At 46.9% G+C, this 19,968-nt stretch overlaps 3 protein-coding genes across 3 annotated transcripts; all 3 read left to right on the forward strand.

The window, feature by feature from the left end:
• The first annotated feature begins 113 nt into the window (after positions 1–113).
• LOC127593373 (mediator of RNA polymerase II transcription subunit 1-like) lies at positions 114–3,316 on the forward strand. The gene is made up of 11 exons (XM_052054785.1): positions 114–392; positions 704–779; positions 850–904; positions 1,165–1,291; positions 1,362–1,390; positions 1,484–1,555; positions 2,056–2,130; positions 2,222–2,304; positions 2,371–2,545; positions 2,748–2,872; positions 3,067–3,316. Exons 1-11 carry the CDS (start codon positions 309–311, stop codon positions 3,231–3,233), a joined length of 1,068 nt encoding a protein of 355 aa, XP_051910745.1. The 5' UTR covers positions 114–308; the 3' UTR covers positions 3,234–3,316.
• A 59-nt stretch (positions 3,317–3,375) lies between these two features.
• On the forward strand, positions 3,376–4,408 carry LOC127593376 (mediator of RNA polymerase II transcription subunit 1-like). The gene is made up of 4 exons (XM_052054790.1): positions 3,376–3,598; positions 3,658–3,753; positions 3,840–3,942; positions 4,139–4,408. Exons 1-4 carry the CDS (start codon positions 3,388–3,390, stop codon positions 4,329–4,331), a joined length of 603 nt encoding a protein of 200 aa, XP_051910750.1. The 5' UTR covers positions 3,376–3,387; the 3' UTR covers positions 4,332–4,408.
• A 939-nt stretch (positions 4,409–5,347) lies between these two features.
• Positions 5,348–19,819, forward strand: LOC127593372 (F-box/LRR-repeat protein 7-like). Its single transcript, XM_052054784.1, has 4 exons — positions 5,348–5,738; positions 10,104–10,193; positions 16,444–17,049; positions 17,969–19,819. The coding sequence occupies exons 1-4, from the start codon at positions 5,702–5,704 to the stop codon at positions 18,703–18,705; spliced, it is 1,470 nt and encodes a 489-aa protein (XP_051910744.1). The 5' UTR covers positions 5,348–5,701; the 3' UTR covers positions 18,706–19,819.
• Positions 19,820–19,968: the final 149 nt, after the last annotated feature.

Here is a 19,968-nt window from a genome sequence, read left to right on the forward strand (position 1 = left end):
GCTTCGTGAACTTCCGCCCTCTCCCCGAATACCAATGAGCTCATTTGTAATTTAAAAAAAAAGCATATATTCGCCTGCTTTTTCGCCTGTCGCTATTATTATTAGTTTCAAAACGCGTTAATATCTATCAAATTAATAAAAGACTTCTAAACTTACCGACCCGTTTTAATTGGCCCACCGCTACAAAAGGCTCGCACGCCTGAACAGAAAAAAAAAATCTTAACAGTGCAGGTAATTATGAGAAAATGTGCATCAAATTGTGCTATTTACAGAGTGCCGGAAAATAAGAATTAACCCTGTTCAGAGCGATGAGCTCCATCTTATCACAGCTGCACACCAAGTATGCATCCAAGATTTGGAATGAGACTTTCCAGCTGGTTAGAAAATGCATGGTAAGTCATTTTGAAAGTTGGCTATTCACTTCCCTGACGGTGCTCAACTTGTGAGACAGATTCGGACAACTGTAAAATGTTTACAGTTTAGGGAAGGCCATTTAGGATTATCCTGCACATTACAATGAATAAACAGGTGCATGGAAAGCCCATCCCACTGTCAATATTCTTGTATATGCTTTGTGTAGCGGGCGGGGAAGCCAAATGTGTTTACACAAAGATGCCTTTGTCACACAACTACAGTACTCCATTGTGGCGCTTGTTTGTATACTCACTCTCCACATACAGACTTCCCCTTTATTTTGCCGTAGGACAAATCCAGAGATGACTCCGCACCCTGCCAACCGTTCGTTGCGGCTCTGGAAAGGCTCCAGGAGGAGTTTAAGGGTAAGAAAAAAAAAGAGTAATAAACTGTGTTGGCTAAATGCAGCTGATGTTGCACGTGTATGCGCTTTAGTGTCCTCCATCAACGCCATGAGATCTCGTTTGGAGCTGGCGGCTCAACGACAAGGGTAATAAGGAAAATTCCTGGCCATTAATTTTTTTCTGAATGTGCACGTTATCACTTTCAATCTGAGTTTGTGAACAGATTTATAGGTTCACAAAACTAAACCCCCGCAACCTTTGGAATGACTGTTGCTGAAATGCTGTCACGCTAACAGCTGTGATGCTAACACATTAGCATTGCTGAGTACAGAACACAAAAGACGGCTTGATAAGAATGTCACATGCCCCGTGGATATTTTTCTTGAGCTTCAAATACGACTCGCAGGATGGGCTTCCACTTCACAGAGGCCACATGCTACCTGACGGCTGACTTGTTCTACGTGGAGGCGGCGCTGCTGCCGTGCGGCGGCGTGGACGAGGTCAAGGTGGCGCCGCACGGGGGAGACCCTTCGGTACGTGTCGCCAAATCGATTCTTTATGCATCACTATTTCTACTAAAACACTAAAAAAAATGTCTTGCAGAAGAGCGTGGTCCTCCTGCAGCCTCTCAGGTGAGCCGGGACCACTTTGTTGGATCTCTTAAATAGGTGTAGCTCGTAAACTGGCTTAAAAAGCTCTTAATATGCTTTGTTTGCCCACAACAGGTCAAAAGACTTTTCAGAGTTCTCCGCCAGGCTAAAAGACCTTGCGAGCCAGTATGACATCCCTGGAGACAAGTACTACTAGCAATAGTTTTTTTTCCTTTTTTCTAGTGCTGTCAGTTTAACTCGTTATTATCGGCATTAATTTAAAACGATTTTAACTCGGTTAATTTTTTTTATTGCGAGATTAATGCAGCACCACGTCACAGCGGATGTTACGTTGCTCTAAAATAATGAAATGTGCTACAGGTTTGAATGGCTGCCCCAACTGAAAAATGTTAATGTAAAATTGAAAATCAAAATTGTTGTTTCAGTCAGTATTACCATTTTGCACAAAGAAAACTGATGTGCGATTCCATGTTGACGAGAGCATTAAAATGGGGAAAACGGGTGAAAAAGAAATCAAATAAAATTGAGAATAGATAAAAATCTGTGATTAATTACGGCTAATTCTGAGTTAACTATGAAATTATACAATTGATCGCAATTAAATATTTTAATCGTTTGACAGCACTAGTTTTTTTCATGAAATACTTGAATGCGTCTTATAACCGCCTTGTGAATTTCCCCTTCAGCGATGTAAAATTCAAACTATTCACGGCTTTCCAACACCTCGGGAAAGACATGCAAGCCATTTCGCATTTGCCCAGGTGAGTGATTCAAGTTGTTTGAAGGGGGCCCGTTGGCATGCGAATGAATTGCACATTTCACGTGGGGACATGCTTTTGAATTTGCTTCCAGAGTGGCCAGCGGCAACGGCAGCCGGCAGATGGACGATATTATTAATGACAGCTTGTTTGGCTTTCTCCTCGCTGAACAAGCAGGTGAACGATGACAAATGACGGGAATAAAAATTCTCCCATTTGACGCAAAGATTTCTCTTCTTCCAGATGGCCCTTTGACCATCCATTTCTACTCGCCACCAACCGGCGAAGCGAACAGAAGCGACAGAGTGAATTTAGCGGACAAGCAGGCGGCCCGGGTGGCTGTGCGCTCCAGTCGCGTCTCACACAAACTTCAGATGGCGTCAGTCGTCCCGCTGCCTTTACAACTTCACCCCGAGGGGTAAAGTCGGATTTAGTTCCGTGTGCCATTATCGCTCTTCCAAATGTATCTGGAATCTGTGAAAACTCAGGATGTACGGAGACCATGAAACTATATCGTTTTCATCGTCTTACCCTCGTCCACAGGCTTTAAATTTACTAAAATGCATGTTTTTGAAGAACTTTGTGGATATCGCAGGAGTAATTTACTGCTTTCCTGTCAGTTTTCCCATCTTATCCCCAACGAGCGAAGTAGCGCACGAGATGTTTCCTGCCTGCTTTGTGCTCCGCCTAAAGCCAACCATACCCACGCTGAGGTCTTTTGTAGACAAGATCAACCAGGTTACCGGTTTGTACACTTTTAATGGTCTCATACCAGGCGATCTTATACCCGATAGTTGGTCCGTATTTACTGACCACTTCATTAGGTACTCCGACAGTCTTAAAAATGTCAAATGATTTTTTTTTACAAAAGATAATAATGAAAGTTTGCTGAAACTGCTTTCCATTTGGGTACCTCAAGTTGTGTCCGTTCTTTGCCAGGAGTTGCAGTACCAGACCACGACGTGCAGTGGGCGCAATTTCACAATCTTCTGGCTCGAGACTCGATAAATCACTGCAGTCCGGATGATGAATTGGATCGTTTTAGCGCTGCGGCAAGTACAGTCGAAAAAAGATTTTTCCTCCCCATGTTAACATTGCATTGTTAAAGAGAGCAAGCCACTTTCCATTGCTCAACACGAACACGCATGAACTGACCAATAATGTAATTTTGTTGAAAAAAAAAGAAGATATTTACCAAATTTTGGCCCGTGCCAGTGATATGGTCTCTCCATCTCTCCGACTTGGTTTCAGTCGCCGTGTATGATGCGTCTGTATGTACAGCTTCTTCCTGGCGATGTCACGCACACCTACGTCTTCCCAGCAGAGGCGTGGGAAGCGGCCTCTCACGCGGGCATCGCGATGGACGCCGTTCCCTTCACCCACGCCGCCCACGTTCCGCGCCTGGTGGAGTTGCTGCGACATCAGTGCGCCATCAACACATTGCTGAAGAGCTGCATGTCCCAAGGTCCAGGTAGGCAGGATGGCGCAAAATCTCCTTGGCAGAGGTTTATAAAGCATATTATGGTTAAGTTTCAGATTGCGATCACCATTTTGAGGTACGGCCGGCGGCTGACACCGACTTCTCTGTGACATTCCAGCAGCCAGACAAAGACTCACTTGCCATTTGTAAGCGGGTTTTTATCAAGGCACATCTTAAAGTCATCATTTTGCATACAAGGTGAACTTTAATCTAACAATATTCTGCTTGACAGTGCTGGTGGGCATTCCAGATTCTCAGAATATTACATGCAGATTATACGGAGCTGGGATTGGCGATTCCTCCCTGGATGAGTACGTCGCCGGGATCTTGAAGAGGTATCTGCTTGGAGGACAAAAATGCAGAATTTCAGAATCCACTTTATTATTATTTTATTTTTATTTATTTTTTGTAACTCCAGCACAGAGGTTGACTACATGAAGCTCCTCCTTTTACTTCAACATAGAGAAGCAAATATATATATTTGTGACTATGACCTGAGCACTAAAACTATTTGACTTTTTTTTTTTCTAGGTGCATGTCCATCCCTCTGAGCCTCCACGCGTTGTACGAAAAGATGAAACTCACTGCCGCCGCCCCTCCTGACTCCGAAAAGGACTCCACGACTTCCCCGTGCGTACCTATGAAAGACTGCTGCTCATTGTCATCGACCCAGTTGCTTGCCAACATGACTCGCAACGCCCCCGCAGGCACCTCGCCACATTGACTGACTACTTACACTACTTTTACTCCATCTCGAGTCCATATATTTTCCATTTTCAATAAAGAATTAGACTGCATTGACATCTATGGTCGCTGGTTACAGTTAAGCGTGCGCACATCCAGTACCGATAATTGGGCTGATTTTGAGCCAGGCTTGATTATCAGATGTCTCTTAATTATTTGTTGTGACGTTTAAGAGTCAGTCTTAGCACTGGAACGGTAAGAGCATTTGGCACAAAAAAAAAAATAAGCCTTTATAAAGATAATCTCAGCATTCCACCCTTGCTACTCATCTACCAATGCAAACACAAGGTTTCTGGATAAAAATGAGTCTATAGTGCTGTCTGCATGGATTCATTACGTCACCCACCACCAGACCTCTGCAGAGGTATCCAATGACCTGTGCGGCACCTATTAATAGAAACATTCCAAAACGTGCGGTAAAACCATTCTCCACTTATAGTCGAACACCACCCACCTCCCCAGTGTTGGTGTGGGAATCCAACAAATGACAGTGGCATTCTTATGTGAAGGATAATCGGTGGGGGCACCACTAAGGAAGACAAGGCAGTGAACCCGATTTACCTCGAGGGGATGCTTTTGTTTCAGAACCACCTGCAATAAATGAAGTCAATAAGTGAGGAAGTCAACACTATAGAACATAAAACATTTTGTTTGTCTAGATTGGGCCATTTAATGAAACATGACGTCATGGTGAAACATTTTATCCAATTACTGTTTAGAATAAGCAACTTTTAAGAAAAGGTTGGCTCCGCCCCACAGCGCCATCTGCAGGATTTACCCCTCAAATCACATTTCACTTTGTGACTCGCAACAAACATCTATTTATAACCGCATTTTTTATATTCAAATGACCACTCTCTTGCCGCAGTCCTTCAAATTATGATGTTCGCCTCATTGTTTGCAGACTCGCACTCGGGCGGTTTTTGCGCGCTGCGGTCCCTTTAAATCCAGACGACGCGAGGCTCGTACACGCCGCGGAGTCGGACCTCATGCGCGTGCACGACGTCCTGGACGTTATTATCGGGTAAGGCGGACGACAACAGCTGCTTACCATTTAGGACACCTACAGAACTTTTTTTTTGTTCCTGCCCAGTGTTCTGTCGTCGAGGCTAGTGCGCATGCGCAGAAACGGGGAACGCGAGGAGCGAAAAGGAGGAGGGAGGATGTAGACGCGCCGTGCACCGCTGGAAGAAGGAGGAGGAGAAGGAGAAGAAGAAGAAGAGGAGGAAGAAGAAGAGGCTGAAGGCCGGGCCGTGAGGCGTCCTTCTCGCGTCCACATCTGGATTAACTATTTGGATTTTTTAAAAATCAACGCTCGAGTTTTGGGTGCTCGACTATGTGTCCTCTCAAATGGGTTCCAACAACGGAAAACTGTATGGAAGCGAGGGTGAGTTGCTCCCAAGTTGCGCCAACAACTTGAAGAATACTTTCCTGTGTGTGTGCGTGTGTGTGTGTGTGTGCGTACGCCCGAAATGACTAAAATGAAACTTAATGTGTAGTTACACCAACGAAGCAGGCATAGTACCTTACTGCAAAGGAATATTCTTCTGGGCATATTTTTCCCTCTGACAGCCACATAAAAACACCTTTCATTCTCGTAAAAGAGAATACAACTCGACTGCAATGCAAATTGCCCTATTAAAACCAAGTCAACGGTACACTGACAGACACATTTCAATGTCACCCTCAAGGGAAAAAGGCGAACACGCTTTAGCCATTTAATACAACACCACGGCAAAATTGATTTTATGTGCCTTTTGCCGTGTCCTGAATACACATTTCAATGTCTCTCATCGTAAAGTGGCCGAGTCCGTTTTAAAGCAAAAAAAAAAAAAAAAGACGTTTTTGGCACTTAAGCATCTATGGATAAAAATTAAAATTAAAAAAAATCTAGCATAAAAATAAATGTAAGGAACTCAAAGTACAATCGACACCAATTAATTGGGCGGACGTCCCATTTCAGTTTCAAGAAAGGCTTTTCAAGCATTAAAAGTCAAGTGTCAAGGTTGCAAAAGTTACTCTGTTAGCTTTATGCTAACATGCCGTGCAAAATGCCTTAGATGGGCTAACAGCAATTAGCATCCTTCAGTCATCCCAACAATTCAAACAACTGCTTCTTGAACCAACCTGAACATGGCAGAGGGCGGGTTCAAAGGGCACGAGTGACTCATGAGAAAACAATTCCTGACATTTCTTTACTCGCCGCTATCGTTTGAATGCCACATGCAAAACAACAAAACACCAGAGGAATTCAGTCTGGCAAAGTGAGACTTTCATCCCTACGCAGGCAGTGGTCGGGTCTCTAAATGTGCAGAGTTAGCAGAGGTTGGTTCAAATTTGACTAAAACACACTTAAAAAAAAAATTCTTAGTTGCCCGTTCATGCTCTTTTGCTGGAAGGAAATGAACGACAATTGTATAACATCACTTTCAGGAAATGAAGACTCTCGGGTTGCATGCTTGCTTCAATCCGTTTGTCAATCCCAGTCACTTTGGCGCCAATATATATTTTTTTGCTTTCATTTCACCTGAAACTATAAAACGACAAAAACAAGACTGAGGAAGGGTTTTTGAAGTCAAAGTAATTATTTCCAGCCACACGACTTAGAAACACACCATGAGCGACGCTGACTCATTGCAAGGCTCAAACTGAACGTTGGTGGCTTTTTTTTTTTTTTACATGCTGTTCGCTATTCAATGACACCTTCTCTGTTTCTACCATAATTCGAACATCATCAATCATTTTTTTTTTCATTCGAGCATCAGCTTACTAAACTTGTCCAACTTCCAACGGGTTGGCATTTCTCTCCTGTATAATGTGTCGATTCACCCCCCTAATCTTTATCCTCAACTCAAAAGCTGTGCTGATCTTATCAACTTTTCCACAAATCAGTTCTTGTGGTCGGGGAATGATGCCGTTTCGTGCGACTTAAGATGACCCGAGAGAATTTTCTCCAACGTGCAGATAAACAGAGGGAAAGTGCTTCACCTAAATGGAATGCAGCCCAAATCTAGGGAGCGACTCGAAACTGTTTTTTTTTTTTTGTAAGCGTGGATTTTGTGATAACTCCAATACCAGACTCCCATTCCACAACAGCGATACAATCTCCCAACCTGAAATGTCAGCCTCACCTCCACGTTATTATCTCAAAGGCCTAATCTTCCAAACGTAGACTCACTTCCCCCAAAATGTCGAGCCGCGTTATTTCTGTCCGCCCAGCCAAAATATTTGGATAAATAACATTCCAGCGTGATCCCGTCCTAAGTCAATATCGGCGGAGAAAAAGATTGGAAGTTGTGATGTTTAAAATAACAGCGCGGCCACACAGTGTTCCCAAGGAACTGGCCCGGCCCGGAGAGTCGCCCAAAACTGGACTCGATCCCCGCCAAGTCCAGTTACGACATGACCCGTTTATGAGCCGATGCTCGCTTCGTGAGTTTAAAAATCCGAAAAGCCACAGAGAGCAATCCATCAAAGCACGTGTCAACAAGTGTAAACCCGTGCGCAGCTCTCAGTTTGGCAGCCTCGCCTGCAGTCTAAAAATGGGCCGCCTTACCAAAGCGGCGGCAAAAGGAGTACAGGGGATGGACGCCAGCCATGATGATGTCAGACCTGGTGTCCCCATTTGGGATATTTCCACTTAAAAACTGCGACTCCTTCAAGATAACTTTCGGAGAGATGACGTCACCATGTCATAGAAAGCTGAATGTCGCTTGTTGAAGTTTACTGTGCAACTGACACACACACACACCAAAAAAAAAAAAGTCTGCTAGCTTAATGCTAACCTATAATGTGAAACACCATAGAAAGGCTAAAGGAAATTAGCAACCGGTACTTTTTGTGTTTTAGTGTAATCCTGTTATTAAATGTGTGTGACATTTACCGTTGTCCGACATCAAAATGACTAATGTCATGAGTGACGGGCGAAGGAAGGAATGAGTTCTCGTTATCATCATAACACTTTAAGGGCTCCGAAGCTGACTGTCCACATCTGTTCTCAAGTGCGACTCGGCAATTAATCATCCTTGTCAACGGCTCTGCTACACCGGAACGCGCTACACATACAATATCTCGTGAAAGTGAGTACACACCCCTCTCACATTTATTTTTTAATTTTTTTTTAATGAGAGCACCAAAGTCTGAGTGGTGTACCGTCTTTTGTGAGCTAAAAGCAACTTTTCTCCCGGCCCCCTCCCTCCTTCGACAACGAAACGACACACGCTCAACAATCGGTTTTGTCACGAATCCGCAAAGCCACAAGCTCCGAGCAGAGCTCCTCGCTGCAGGGCGGAGAAAAGTCATACTGGGCGAAAATATTAGAAAAAGTTTTCTCTGGTTGCATCATTTCTGCCTGGATGTGACCACAAAAAAAAAAAGGGGGGGGGGGGTGGCCGTGCCTATTTGAGTCGCAGCTGGACTCAAGTGCGGCAGGCAACATGTTCCTTGTCCTGTGATGTCACTGCGAGAGGCAGTTCATCTCAACACCTTTTTTTGTCTTCTTGCTTTCATCATCGAGCGTTGGGAGGCACATTTTCTTTCCTCGGGTTTAGTTTACGGGCAACAATCAACAGGCCTCAGCTGACTTGGTACCACCAACAGAAAGCCCAAATTTGCAGTCCAACCGGCGCGCCCCTTGGGAGCATCGCTTTGCTTTCAGGGCCCGGTCCTGGGGCCGAACGTCACCAGCCTGTCGTGCCGGCAGAGAGGCACGTACTCCGTGTCGGGAAAGCCACAGGGCTGCATTTATGATCCCGCCAGAGGAATGAAATCCCATAAACAACAAGCTGACAGACAGACAGGGAGTCTGCAGTCTGCGCGGTGGACAAAGTCTCCTCGTCCACGCGTTTGAAGAGCTTGGGCTAAAGCAGCACAATACAAGCTAAGCTCAAAAGAGGTGGCAAAAGAAGTACAACTACTCCTGTTAGAAAAAACAAACAAACTAAAAAAAAAAGACATTCCCCATTTAAGAAGTCATAATGTACGGACAGAAAGTGCACAGTCGTGATAAATTGTCACGGAGAATGAATATCCAGCTTTCACAAAATTAGCCAAAATAACTAGCAAGACTGTACTAGCATTAGCAGAGTAAACAAGCCGACGTTAGCCACGGCAGCCACGTTCATAGCGTGAGTGACGAATTTGTCATGGAATGGTAATATAACATTTAAGTGTTATGGATTAGATTTTTTTTTTTGGTAAACGTACATGCCGAGTACAAATTTCTAATTCCACGCCACTTCTTCGCTGTGCTTCCGTTTTCTAGCCTTATGCTAAGCTGTTGGCAAACATGACATGACCTTTTTTTTTTTACTGGGGGGGGGGTGAATATTCCGCCATAGTATTCAAGGGGGTGTGCCCGCTATGAGTGTAGTGTAAATTTTGACATGATTTTTTTGACTTCACAATGACAAAGTACAATGACAAAGTCATTCAACTTGGTTGCGGCTCCGAGCTGTAAATTCCAAAGGACGTGATGTGAAGCACTTCCATCTGGTAGAAGGACTGCGTGAGCTAAAAAGTACCACAATCATCTTTTTTTTTTTTTGAACACATTGATTGATCTTGAGGATGGCTGAAAGGCATTCAACCGGTTTGTTTTCTGCTTCCAAGTATCAAATTTGGCCGCGAGTAGAAAGCCAAGCCGACGTGACATAGGTGTCACAAAAGCGATAAAACAAGCAGGCGGACATGACAAGACCAGAAAGTGGTTTGTCATCCTCAAGCTGTCACTCTGCTCTGTTTCCTCCGACAGGCAAAGGGAGCTCCAGCATCTCGTCTGACATAAGTTCCAGCACCGATCACACGCCCACCAAAGCTCCCAAGAATGCGACTCCCAGCGAAGGTAAAGCATCTGGTGCTCATTAAACCCCGCTCCCCTCCTTCTTCTGCTTCTTCTTCTATACCTCCTCCCACCGGCCCTCTCTTTCCTCCTCATCCACGTTTGGCGCTGCCTATTTTGGGAAGAGGAACCCAGGTGTTCCTGGGATGACCCTCATTCAAACACACACTCGCAGGAATTTGTTAGTCCGAGGACTTCAATCGCAATACTGACTTTGTAAACGGACACGGGAATGGTAACTCAAGGAAAATATCACAAACACGGAACGGTCACTGCTTTCTCAGGGTACTCCGGCTTCCTCCCACATTGCCAAAAACATGCACGATAGCTTCAGTGAAGAGAGTGCAACCCAACCTATGGTCCGGGGGCCATTTGCGGCCCGTCCTCCACGGGTCAGTATCAATATGAAATAGGGCTGCAGCTATGAAATATTTTGGAATTAACTGCAACTGCGTCGGCCTCTCAGCAAACACACGCGGAATCACTTTTGCCTATTAAGTCATTAAGTAGTCCGTCAGCTCTTGCCGGCGTTTGGGATGCGCCCTTAGCGGCTAGCTAGATGCTAACACTGGCACCGTCTAAGTCGACGGGATTAATTAGTTCGTTTTTTTTAACTTAGCGTCCTTAATTCAGAACGATGTCACGTTGATATAGGCGGCAGCAGTATGAGACTGCAAAATAAACTGCCCACCCCCACACTGCTCAATACAGTTTGTGTGTTAATAAGTCGTTAAATCAGGGGCCACTCGCGGGCACTCAACAGCCCCCCTACAAGGACCCCATCGGTACCCCGCAGGACCAGATGGTTCCCACTTACCGAGCGATAGCATTTTGCTGATGGTCACCTATCAAGGGATGGTCGGGTACGTATAGCCCACGAGAAACGGGGGTTTCGCCGTACTTGTGGATGTGTCCACGGGGAGATTCCAGTCCATCAACCATTTAGCGAAAGATTCAGGAGCACCGTTCCCCTCTTGAGTTATGACTGAAAGTGTTATTTTGTTCTCCACGCTAAGTGGCAGTAATTACATGGTCTGCAACCACCGCTGCCGCAGTCGCCCCCTCCCACCCTCCTCACTCCCCCCCTTGTTAAGAACATACACACAGTGTTCCGAGAGTAGACGCACATGCGTGCGGATCGCACAGTATGTCGCCCACACAGTACTGTGGTCCCCTAAATTTTTGAGCGAGTTGGAGTTCACATTGGGTTGCTAATGGACCCGAAAAAGCTTCTCATCGGGATTCGAGGTAATGGTTTGTACCTTTACTTGGTCTCAAAAATTCAGTTGTGTTCTTACCTTTGAGGGTACGATAAATGGTAAGATGGTGTTCCCCTAGGAGTACTATTTGGTCATTTATGTTTCCACCATTGAAAGGTCTCTATGATCACCCTTTGATTGAGCGATATACGATCGAAAAAAAATCCCTGGATGGGAAGGCGTTTGGGACCAAAGACTATGGAAATGCGACTTTTCGCGGTTTCACCAGGAGGTCCGCATCTGCCTCCATGTTGAGCCTCCGAGCGTGACAAATGCGTCTTTGTGGAGTGGAACTTAATGCGCGTTCGCATGTGTTCCGCTGGGCTCGCAGCTGTGCGGCCAAATTGTCACAGAGGCGTCAGCGTCGATGAAGTGGCTGTTACCGAAGGACGGCTGTCGCCAGGTGTTTGGTTAGAACGTTCATTTTGGTGCGACTTCCGCATCATCCGCTTCCTCCTTTTTCTTGTAATTTGGTAAGAACTGTCGTGCCCATGGTTCATTTGAAATCACTTGCCAGGGAAGGAGTGAGAACAGGCACAATGAGTACTAAAAAAAAAAAAGATTTACGATTTTTTTAATGTGGTTGAAGGACCGGGATAAAACCATTTCAAAAGGATTTTATTTGGTCTTTCTATTCATTTATTTTGAATGGTTCTGGAACCTGTCCCGCTTGCAATAAACGGGGATTGACTGTACTGTCAATTTGAATTTGAGTTACCAAATGCTTAAGAAGGAATCGTGATGTCGACTCCATTCTCTTGATTTGAAGCCACAAAATTATTATGCCCATCATTCCGAGAATTTGCTTCGAAAACGTTTTTGGAAAGTTGGTGTCCAGAGAACGCAGAAAGAAATGAAACCCAACGTTACACCCCCCCCCCCCACCCCCCGCTCCCCAACCCCCCCGGGCCTCTCAAGATTTTCTCCCATCAGCTTTGCTCGCTTCCACTGGAGAAGTCAGAGCAAAGAAGGAAGAAGCAAGGAAAAACAGAAGAGGAGAGAAGTTGTTTTTGTGAAAGAGGAGGAGTAGCACTAAGTCTTGTTGAAGAAGAGGCGGCCTTGGTGTTTTGTAGTCCCATTTTTCACGTCAGTGACAAGAGGGGAGCTGGGAAAGGCACCTCTGACTGTAATTCTCGCCGGTCTCTTTTCAGATTTGGTCTGTGGAGCACCTGCGTTGTTTTGGCTGCTACGCACAAGCTAAACGGACTGTTAAGACCCCCCCCCCCCACCCCCCATCTTAAATTCCGTATTTACACGACCATACGGCGCACCATATTAAAAGGCGCAGTGTCGGTTGCGGGTGCTATTTCTGTATTTAGTACATACACTGTATCATTGGACAAAGGCATGGTAAAATGTAGGCTAGCTTAAAAAAAATAAGCTAGCATGCAGGGATTCTAACCCATGTTTTAAAATGTATGCTAGCTTAAAAATGACATTAGCATGCAGGGAGGCTATAAAAATGACATTAGCACGCAGGGAGGCTTGCCCATGTTTTTAAAAAGGCAACGAAAGCAAAACTGAGTTCGGGGGTACTTGGGAGGACTTAACATTGTACTCACATGACTTTTTGGGCTCAATCCTCCTCCACAAATCCATCCAGGTCCTCATCTTCTGTATCTGAAATGAACATGTCTGCGTAAGAACAGATAGTCAAGCGCTCGTGGAAGTCACCTAGCAACATTCACAGGTTTTATAACGAGATGAGGCGTCCATTTTGGAGGAAATTTCACATTTTTCCGTGCGCCCTATAGTCGTGAAAATAGGCTAATGTACTATTTAACACTCGGCACGCAACCTGTGTTAAGGACCAACTGGGAGACATTTGTTCTCGTCGTCAGGGCAGTTTCAGCCCTTGTCGCGATTGATTGACACCTCCCGGGCTTGATGACGTGACAGAAGCTACATCTTGTAATTAGCTTAACACGCATTTCCCCAAACAGGGCTCCCAAATGTTTACGAGTTGAATGCATATTAAATCTTTTTACAGCCCCACCAGAACCGCCGTGGGGTTTGTAATTAGGCGCGGCGGTGCCGAGGAGCAAAGTGCTAGCGTGTCATTACCTCCGACGGAGGAGGTTATATTTTTTTGATGCCGTAGAGCTCTTGACATTATTTTTTTCGAGCGAGGACACGGTTGGTGACGTCGCAAACGTTACAAAGCTCTTTTTTGACTTCTTCTTTTGGTTGGGGGTTGAACGAGTGTGAGAATTGTGGCCCGGGTGAAGGTCAGGGGATGTGGGGGTTGCGCGAAGCAAGAACCAGGTCCGCTTCCTGTCCGAGCGCCGGCATTCAGCGGCGCCTATTGTCCTCCGACTTGTGCGGTGACCTAAGCGCTTCCTGTCGTGAAGGCTTTGCTGATAGCGCGGCCGCACGCACTGCATGCTAACATGGACTTCCACGTATTCAATTAAAATCCAAGGCAGGCCGTAGGGGTTTGTTTTGCATGCCAGGGGTCCCCGCTGCATGTTTTCTTTCCCAACCTTCGCCGAATGTTTGTTTTGACAGAAATCGGCGCCTCATTTTCACACATGGGTTGAAAATGAGTCACGCCGGTTATCGCGCGAACCGCCTTGTACATGGTACAGCGGTTTTTCCCTGCTCGCTTTGCTATCCTCTTGGACATTTTTATTTTTCTCCAACCTTCCTGTCGGAATGGAAGTTTTATTTTGAAGGGCAGGCTGAAAAGGAAAACTGGCTGACTTGACAACACACGGCGATACAGTTTTGGGAAAAAGATCACAGATAACCCGGTTGAAGTTTAAGAATTGAGTAGCGATTTGTTTGTGATGAGATTTTATTAGATAATTTTTTTTTTCTTTTTTGGAGTCGAGTTGTACGGACTAACGGGAGTTTAGCTTGTTTTATTTTCTCGCTCTTATGGTCCAAGATGTTCGCAATTGTCAGTCAAATCCCGGGTGGATCTCCGGCAAAGTGAAACGATTTCTTCCTTGATCGAAGCTTGACCCCCCTCCGCGAGTTGCTCCAAGTCCTTTTTTTTTTTTTTTTTTTTAAACAAGAGAGCCGAAAACTTCCCACCTGGCAGCTCCGTCTACTTGACTCCGCTGGCCGGGCCTGAAAAGAATCCCTGTAGTTTGGCTTTGCAGTCCCACTGCCTGTGCACTTGTCTCCGTCTCTGCTAAAATCTGCAAGCGAGCCTGCCAACTTAGCTTCCTTCCTTTTCCTCTCACGTCTTTTATGACAACCGCAAACAATCCCGACCATCTTCTTCATTCGTCGCCATTTTTTTTAGACATTTCACCGAAATAAAATTACGTCAATGCAATCCCCCCCCACCTTGAAATTTGATTCGGTTGTGATCCCAAAATTCACTCAAAAGAAGGTTTTTAAATGTGTATCTTATCGAGAGGTGCCGCAAAGTATTTTTAGGAATTTGAAAAAAGATCTGTCGCTTACAATTAGCAATTAGCATCGACAACTCCAAATTGATCTGGGACTTTGCGTAGCCAGAAAATGAACAGTTCCGAAGGGGTTAAAAATCCAAATTTCCTGCTGCACTTCTTCAGCGATCACCCCCCCCCCCCCCGGATTGATTTACACAAGACCCCCGAGTGTATCAAAGAGCCATCCAGATGGCGCTGCCAAGCGGCGGCAAACTTGACGCTAATCGACTCCTGCTGCCTCGCGCGACGCCGCAGATCCGATTTGAGTGGGCAAATGGTTCCAGCTTCTCTCCCCCCCACCCCCACGTCCCCTCCTCCCCAACCCGAGCATGCCTTCGTGTGGCTTCACGCACATTGAGAAAGCACGCCAAGCGGCCCTTTTCATTCCACCGCCGCCGCCCGCCCGCCCGCTTCCGCGTCCAAGGTAAAGACCAGATGTTTGACTCGTTCTCCTCCGATTTCCTGCTGCACGTTGAGCGGTCCAGCATGTGCGTCAACACACTTTTTTTTTTTTGCAACGCTACGACAGCCCCGCGCGCGGATTCCAGCGAGTTTATTCCTGAATGAAGTCAACGTCCTCTCGGCCGCATCACATGTTCCTCATCAGTCGTCGTTATGGAGACCAAAAAAAACGAAAACCGTCTTGTGAAAACTTTGCTCGTCTGTTCATCCCATTTGGGGCTTTTCGTCTTGCCGTCGGCTTTCATTGACATGCGGATAAGTAGCGACGGATCTTATTAAAAGGACATTGGGATGACTTGGGCGGCCCGGTGGGCCAGTGGTTAGCGCGTTGACCTCGCAGTGCGCGGGTTCAATTCCAGCTCCGGCCTCCCTATGTGGAGTTTACATGTTCTCCCCGGGCTTGCGTGGGTTTTCTTCGGGTACTCCCGGTTTACTCCCAAATTCCCAAAGCATGCATGGCAGGCTGATTGAACACCCCCCCCCCCCCCCACCCTCACCCGATTCATCGTCAGGTTTATCAGAGCTCCCTAATGAGCTGATCATGGTAGACATGTAAAACAGGCTGGAGGGAGACTCTCAAGGACTAGGACTTGGACTTGCCTGAGCAAATGTTACACCTTCTTGGTCGACTTTGCCCATTTTCTAAGAATCCGTATAAAAGTGATCAGAGCACACTTTGCCAACACTTGGACATGAGATTTAAAGCTCAGCGGAGATCTTTTTTTTAAAATGTGTTTTCAAAGGTAGCCTCGAATCAGGTAACTTGTTCCAGAAGAGTCTGCGGATGTCATCAGACGCCGAGATGGAGTCCGGGTCTGGAATAGCGATCTGGCAAGAAGTATGTCGCTGTCCCGCTGACAGTACCGACACACAAATCCACATTAGGGCCAGCGTGGCGTCCATCCGTCAGGCGGACGCTGACACGCGGCGTACAACCCGGAGGCCCGCAACGCCGTCGGGTCTCTGATGACTTAATCGCTCAAATCCCAATCAGCTTTTGGTGGTCGAGTGTTTGAAAACACACAAGGAAATTTCCCACCCGCGGAAGGCTTTGTCTACTCTTGTGTTGAATATCCAAACAATGTTGATGATCGGTTTCGTCGTCTCCACGTGGTCTCTGCGGTTCAGGTTTGGACTCCAGCACGAGGACTCTGAGCACACCCAGTCCGGGCCTCAAGTCGTCGTCTCTGTCCTCCCCGGCGCTGTCCAGCAACGGCCATGACACCAACTCCACCTCGTCGTCCTCGTCGGCCGCCGCTTCAGAGACGGTGGCCGTGGTCCACCCTCAGCCGGGCGCCCGCACCCACGCCCGCGTCTCCAGGGGCCACTCCCCCGCCGAGCTCCTCCCCGACGGCGTCCTGCTGCAGATCTTTTCGCACCTTCCCACCAACCAGCTGTGCCGCTGCGCCCGCGTGTGCCGCCGCTGGTACAACCTGGCGTGGGACCCGCGGCTGTGGCGCAGCGTGCGGCTCGCCGGCGAGCTGCTGCACGCCGACCGCGCCGTGCGGGTGCTGACCCACCGGCTGTGCCAGGACACGCCCAACGTGTGCCTCACCCTGGAGACGGTGGTGGTGAGCGGCTGCAAGCGGCTCACCGACCGCGGGCTGCACGTGCTGGCCCAGTGCTGCCCCGAACTGCGCCGCCTGGAAGTGGCCGGCTGCTACAACGTCTCCAACGAGGCCGTGTTCGAAGTGGTGTCGCAGTGCCCCAACTTGGAGCACCTCGACCTCTCAGGTAGTCCCGACGCTCATCGGACGATTCGTTAGGTACACCCGCGCAAGCGTCTTATTGCGAGCTATCCGAAAATGTCCGCCTTGATCGTAATTCCACATTATTTTCACCTTCTGTGGTGCTATTGCACCGGTGTCAAACTCAAGGCCCCAGGGCCAAATCTGGCCCGCCAGGTCATTTTATGTGGCCCGCGAAAGCAAATCATGTGCGTCGACTTGCTAAAATCTGTACCGAAATGTCAAATTGCCATGTGTAATAAATCACGTTGAGATTGTTGCAATAATTTTGTTATCCTTGAACAATAATTGAACAAGCTATTAGAATTGACTTGACTGTTTTCATAATTTGTAATCTATGAATTTGTTGCGTACAAGTAATCATTTTGCGCTTTCACTGTCATACCGGCCCTCCGAGGGAAGATGTAACTCCAAATTATTTTTACAACTTTAAAAATTACATTTTTACAAATTATTATTACCGATTCGTCTTACTGTTTAGTGTGTATGTTAAATCGCTCCATGTACAGCACTTTGTATGCAGCGATGGCTGTTTGAAAGTGCTCTATAAATACTGTTGACATGACAAATTGGCCCATTACTAAAATGAGTTTGACACCCCTTTCCTATTGTATTCCGCACTTTTCCGTTAATTTTTTACATTTTTATTCCAACACATTTAAAATGGGCGTCAAAAGTTGCGTTTTAAAACACTTAGTTTTAAATACTAGTTTCGCGTTCCAAAGTGTGTTTTTACAAGTGTGTTGGTCTTGGCACTCTGTGTCGAAAGCCACACTATGTTCGCACACATCGAACCTTGCCAGGCAGCAATAGCTGTTGGCACTTTGCTTAGTCAGGTCCCACCAATGCACCCGTGTAAAAAAAAACAACACAATTGAGCATTGTCTCATTTGCACCCCCTACAGGCTGCTCCAAGGTGACATGCATCAGCCTCACAGAGGAGGCGTCGCTGCAGCTGTCCCCACTGCACGGCCAGCAGATTTCCATCCACTACCTGGACATGACCGACTGCTTCTGCCTGGAGGACGAAGGCCTGCGCATCATCGCCACACACTGCCCCCGCCTGACGCACCTCTACCTGCGGCGCTGCACGCGGCTGAGCGACGAGGCGCTCCGCCACCTGGCCCTGCACTGCCCGTCCATCCGAGAGCTCAGCCTGAGCGACTGCCGCCTGGTGGGCGACTTCGGACTGCGCGAGGTGGCCCGCTTGGAGGGCTGCCTGCGCTACCTGAGCGTGGCCCACTGCGCGCGCATCACTGACGTGGGGGTGCGCTACGTGGCGCGCTACTGCCCCAAGCTGCGTTACCTGAACGCCCGCGGTTGCGAGGGGCTAACGGACCACGGGCTGGGGCATTTGGCGCGCAGCTGCCCCAAACTCAAATCCCTGGACGTCGGCAAGTGCCCGCTGGTGTCGGACGCCGGGTTGGAGCAACTCGCCCTGTACTGTGGCGGTCTGCGCCGCGTCAGCCTGCGGGCGTGCGAGAGCGTGACGGGGCGCGGCCTGCAGGCACTGGCCGCCAACTGCTGCCAGCTGCAGCTGCTCAACGTGCAGGAGTGCGAGGTGTCGCCGGAGGCGCTGCGCTTCGTGCGACGCCACTGCCGTAAATGCGTCATTGAGCACACCAATCCCGCCTTCTATTGACAAACTCCTGCTACGTGACTGAACGCAGCCTCGCAGAATGTATTTAACATATTTATCTGTACAAAAGAGAAGCAAGTGGTGCCTTGAGATATGAGTGACCTATTGTCATTTTTTTTTTTTGTGCTTGGACTTCAGGCGTAAACTTGACAGACTTGTTAAACCCAACATTTTGTGTGCACGTTATACCTATTGTGTGGTCACTGCAATTTCATTTTTTCCCACTCGTGTCCAGTAAGGGTGTCCCTTGTGTCTACACTTCAGGGGCCACCTTGTTCATAAACATCACATTTGTGCAACAGCTTACTATAGGACACTTTTGTAAATTATTCTGTTTTGGAATGAGCATCCTTCGAAATCCAACGGGACTATTTATGGTGCAAAAAAAAAAAGCGCTCCTGTACAGTACACTTAATACAATCACCGTGCTTGTGACAATCATCACGCAATTAAAGGACTATCACATTGAAGTACACAAACACTTTGCTGCTCAAATTGTGCCAATAAAGTCCATGAATGCTTTGGTAAGCAGTTTGTTTCATAGCAGTCCATCTAGTAACATTCCCCTTAATTTTACAAGCGTCTGAGCATACACACAAACCCTTGAGAATTCTGTGGACCACTGTGAGTAGCACCAGTATCACACTTGTATGCTTTGTCTCGAAAAATATAATTGCACCGCTTTTATAGTCAGAGTGCCAACAGAAAATAGTGGAAATTTCCTACTATTCAGAATCTAAGCATGTAATGACGAATGCCCATTTTACCTTATTTTTCCTGGCCGTCCTCACTTCTCCAAGTGGTTAGACACTTTGTCCATCCGGATTGGTGGTTCCGTCTGCTTCTTTCTTGGACTTTAATCCACATCGGACGCTCCAAATGTACCACTTCAAAATGATGTCCGGGTGCCGCTTTGAGTCATTTCTTTAACACTGAAAGCGTTTTCACAATTCGCTCTGGCTGCTTTAAATGGATAGCACAAATATCCACAAGATGTTAGACGTCCCTTTAGTTCCTCAGAAACACGTGTTGTCATTTGACAGAAAAAAAGATTCTCTCAGTTTGACGTCACTTTCGTCGATTCGCACATACGTACTCCTACAACCATTCCATTAAAGAACCATGTTTTTTTTTAACTATGCCTTGGTGTTGGGATGTGTTCGTTTGGCCAACGTAATGTGTTAAGTTAGCACAATTGACCTGCTAGCTAACCGACGCATACGTACTCCGCAAAGTACTGTAACGTTAAATTTGATTGGCTGCGTA

This window comes from Hippocampus zosterae, chromosome 20 (assembly GCF_025434085.1).
Source record: "Hippocampus zosterae strain Florida chromosome 20, ASM2543408v3, whole genome shotgun sequence".
NCBI classification, from domain to species: domain Eukaryota; kingdom Metazoa; phylum Chordata; class Actinopteri; order Syngnathiformes; family Syngnathidae; genus Hippocampus; species Hippocampus zosterae.